Source organism: Limulus polyphemus, unplaced genomic scaffold (assembly GCF_000517525.1).
Source record: "Limulus polyphemus unplaced genomic scaffold, Limulus_polyphemus-2.1.2 Scaffold313, whole genome shotgun sequence".
Classification (NCBI taxonomy): Eukaryota; Metazoa; Arthropoda; class Merostomata; order Xiphosura; family Limulidae; genus Limulus; species Limulus polyphemus.
Window position 1 is genome coordinate 1 of NW_013665923.1, and position 3,317 is coordinate 3,317.

The 3,317-nt window shown below is 33.2% G+C and overlaps 1 protein-coding gene across 1 annotated transcript in view; it reads left to right on the plus strand.

Moving 5' to 3' along the window:
- The first annotated feature begins 1,209 nt into the window (after positions 1-1,209).
- Positions 1,210-3,317, plus strand: part of LOC106457289 (5-phosphohydroxy-L-lysine phospho-lyase-like) — a 12,151-nt gene continuing 10,043 nt past the window's right edge. Inside the window, exons 1-2 of the mRNA XM_022383152.1 lie at positions 1,210-1,638; positions 2,410-2,528. Of these exons, the coding sequence (XP_022238860.1) occupies positions 1,568-1,638; positions 2,410-2,528 (190 nt within the window). The 5' untranslated portion in view covers positions 1,210-1,567. The remainder of the gene's footprint in view (positions 1,639-2,409; positions 2,529-3,317) is intronic.

The window sequence follows — 3,317 nt, forward strand, 5'->3', positions numbered from 1 at the left end:
TCAATTACTCACTATCTACTCACTGACATTACCTTCCGTCACCCTCTTATATATACCAGCCTACCCTATCTAGTAAATACTAGAGCATTCATGAAAGAACAAGATAGTTCTAGAAACTAGAGGGCGCCACACCAGTCACGTGACCTCGAAGACGTAACAATATGTAATTTTAAGAACAGTCACATAGTTTGAAGCTAAGCACAAAGCTACAGAATGGACTATTTGTGCTTTGCCCACCACGGGTACCGAAACCTGGTTTTTAGTGTTGTAAGTCCGCAGACGCACCGCTGTGAGTTTTTTCTTCTTTAATTTTGCGCAAAGCTACACGAGGGCTATCTGCGCTAGCCGTCCCTAATTTAGCAGTGAAAGACTAGAGGAAAGTCAAGCCAGTCATCACAACCCACCGCCAACTGTGAGCTACTATAACTACACTATAACACCCCCATGGATGAGAGGACGAGCATGTTTGGTGAGACGGGGATTCGAACCCGCGACCTTCAGATTGCATACCGCTGTGCCACTGGGGGGGCAGTCACATCAAGAAAGCATGCATTACACAAGAGTGTAATGTTTGCCTTATTTTATAAACAAAACTACAGATAAATGTCTTATTTTGTTTCTACTAACATTTGAATAGCAAATGTATTTTTGTATGCCCCATTACAAGCCCATACGGAGTTTAGAAAATGGTAGGAGTGTTGTTTTATTTTGCAGCCCAAAGTGGAACTCCGGGTCTGGTTCCGGCGTTGTCGATTATTGCCCCGGTAGAAAGATGCAAAGAAGACAGAAAATGTTTGGTGTTTAATACGACTGGGGTTCACAGAGAACGGAATACAACCATTCCTGTGTGGGAGTACAACCGAAACCCCAGTGTACGGGTCTAAAAGTATCTTACTTTTAACGCCACTTTTCCTAACGTTTTGTCGCGTATGTCATTTTGTAGTCGTGTTCGTTTTGATTCAAAAGATCAAATACACGTTTTGGAAATCTGGGTGTGCACGTGAAGCACCTCCGATTTCAACGAATAGCTTTGTTTCTTGTCACGTGCATTAGGTTTAAAATCACTGGCACGATCATGTTCAGTTTGGCACTAAGCCAAGTAACCTGAAAAAATAACTTGAACACGCGTTTTAAAATGTTTGATAATATTTTCTATTAATTAACATTGTTTTCAATTTAAGATGTGTATTGTTTTAAAATACATAATTTAAAAACTGAAGTAGTTCAAAAGTACAATGACTTTTAACTGTTTTATCTCTACCTTCTATACAAATAGATTGTTCTGATGTCACAAGGTCACTGTAAAACGACCAACTTAGGAACCTGATTGACGTCATTAAACGTGCATCTGATTGGCCAATTTAAGCGGTGTGGGAAAAGGCTACTGCGTTATGAGACAGCTATAAATACGATTTCTCTGCGATTGTTAGTATTGTGGCCGTTTGGAACAGTTTAGTATTTAAATAGATTAACAAGTAAAAGAAGAAATAAAAATTTCATAGTTTTGAAAAACATTAGCGTGTATTTTTACGTTTTCAAATACCATATAATATATAATCAGACAAGAATGAATATAACAGGACCACTGGAGAAGATTCCTCGCGAAGAAACGCTGCGTCTTCGAAAAGCTTACATAGGGTTTGTATGCATTGATGGCTATTTAATTTTAAATAGCGATTTTTATGATATTATTTTTAGGAATGCATAATATTGTAAACCAAACTTTCACATGGGGGAGGTAGCCACCGTCTACAACTTGTAAGTATAAGCCATATGCTAAACCGATTTTGAATTTAATTTTAACATTTTAAGGAAATATTATACTGTGTCAATAATGTTTTGAATTGTTTATTCAGACTATTCTTGGATTTAGATTAATTTGCTTTTTTATTGTAATTTATACAAAAAACAACAACAACTAGTGCTATATGGGTTACTTTTGGTTGTGAGGGTGAACCTTAGAACAAAACTATATTATTGTTAATGTGTGGCGATATTTAGTTTCATTATGATTTTACAAATTAATTATTTTGACATATTACATGTAAAATGAAATTAATTTAAGAAAGTGTTGTCACTGTATTGCTGTATTGTATAGAGGGAAACACCACTTTACTGGTGCATTAAATTTAAAATTCTGATTGGTTTTTAGGGTGTCACTCTAACAAATACTGCACATCTAAAATTACCAGTTTCATACAATAATTACAATACAGTGGGGAGTTTCTTCTATAAAGAAACTTAAATATTTGTTTAATTTAAATTATTTTGATATAAATTACTGTACATACGTGAAATAATACTAACTTTTTTAGTTAAAATTTGTAAGGGATTGGTTGTAGTAAATTTTCCATTATTTCAATTTAACAAACTGCTTTCTTTCTTGTAAATGTAGAATATTTGTTCTAGGGGATCTTGTGCTTTGTTCTTTAAGTCAGATCCTTTGAAGATTGTGAGAGGAGAAGGCCAATATATGTATGATGAAATTGGAAGAAAATACCTAGACTGTATTAACAATGTAGCTCATGGTGAGTTAACAGCAGTTTACATCCCAGTTTTAATGCTAATAAATTAAGAACATGTATTAAGCCAAATTAACTGTTTTATTTTTTGATAATTTTGTGATTTATAAAAGAAGAGTCAGTGGACTAGTAATTTCATTAAGTTTTTCCATGGATAGGAATTCATTGTCACTAACATAAATTATTTTGTACACTAAAGGTATACAAAATTACTAAAAAACAATTTATTACTATTATAACCTAATTTATGTTATATAAGTTATGAAGTGTTCTAAAATTCTATTGGTATATAATAACAATGATCCTCTGGGTTTCTCTCAAATTCTTCAATATTTAATTTCTGTCATGATTCATAAATACATTTCATTTTACTGGGTGCATTATAAAACTGGATCTGTACATGCTTTGCTATTAAGGATATTGGTTTATAACCCCACTGCTCTTACTTGCCACTAGTGGTCTTTACATGCTTTGAATCTGCAGATTATGACCATATTCAGATGCTTTAGTATTATTCTTAGTATTTTTTGTCTTTCTTAGCAAATCTTTTTGCCTTATTGAATGCTACGCTGCTTCCAGATGAACATTCTCTGGTGCATTACTCTAAATATAAAAAATGAAAACCTGTGAGTTGTTATTGAACTGCTGTTTTTGTGGATTGTGACCCATAAATGGTATATATAGAAATTTTTTCTCCTCTGTTATATAACATGGATTAATTGAAAAACAAACTGTTCTTTTTTGGTAAGTAAATAATATCTAAGTTAGTAAGGTTATAAAAAAAAAAAAAAAAAA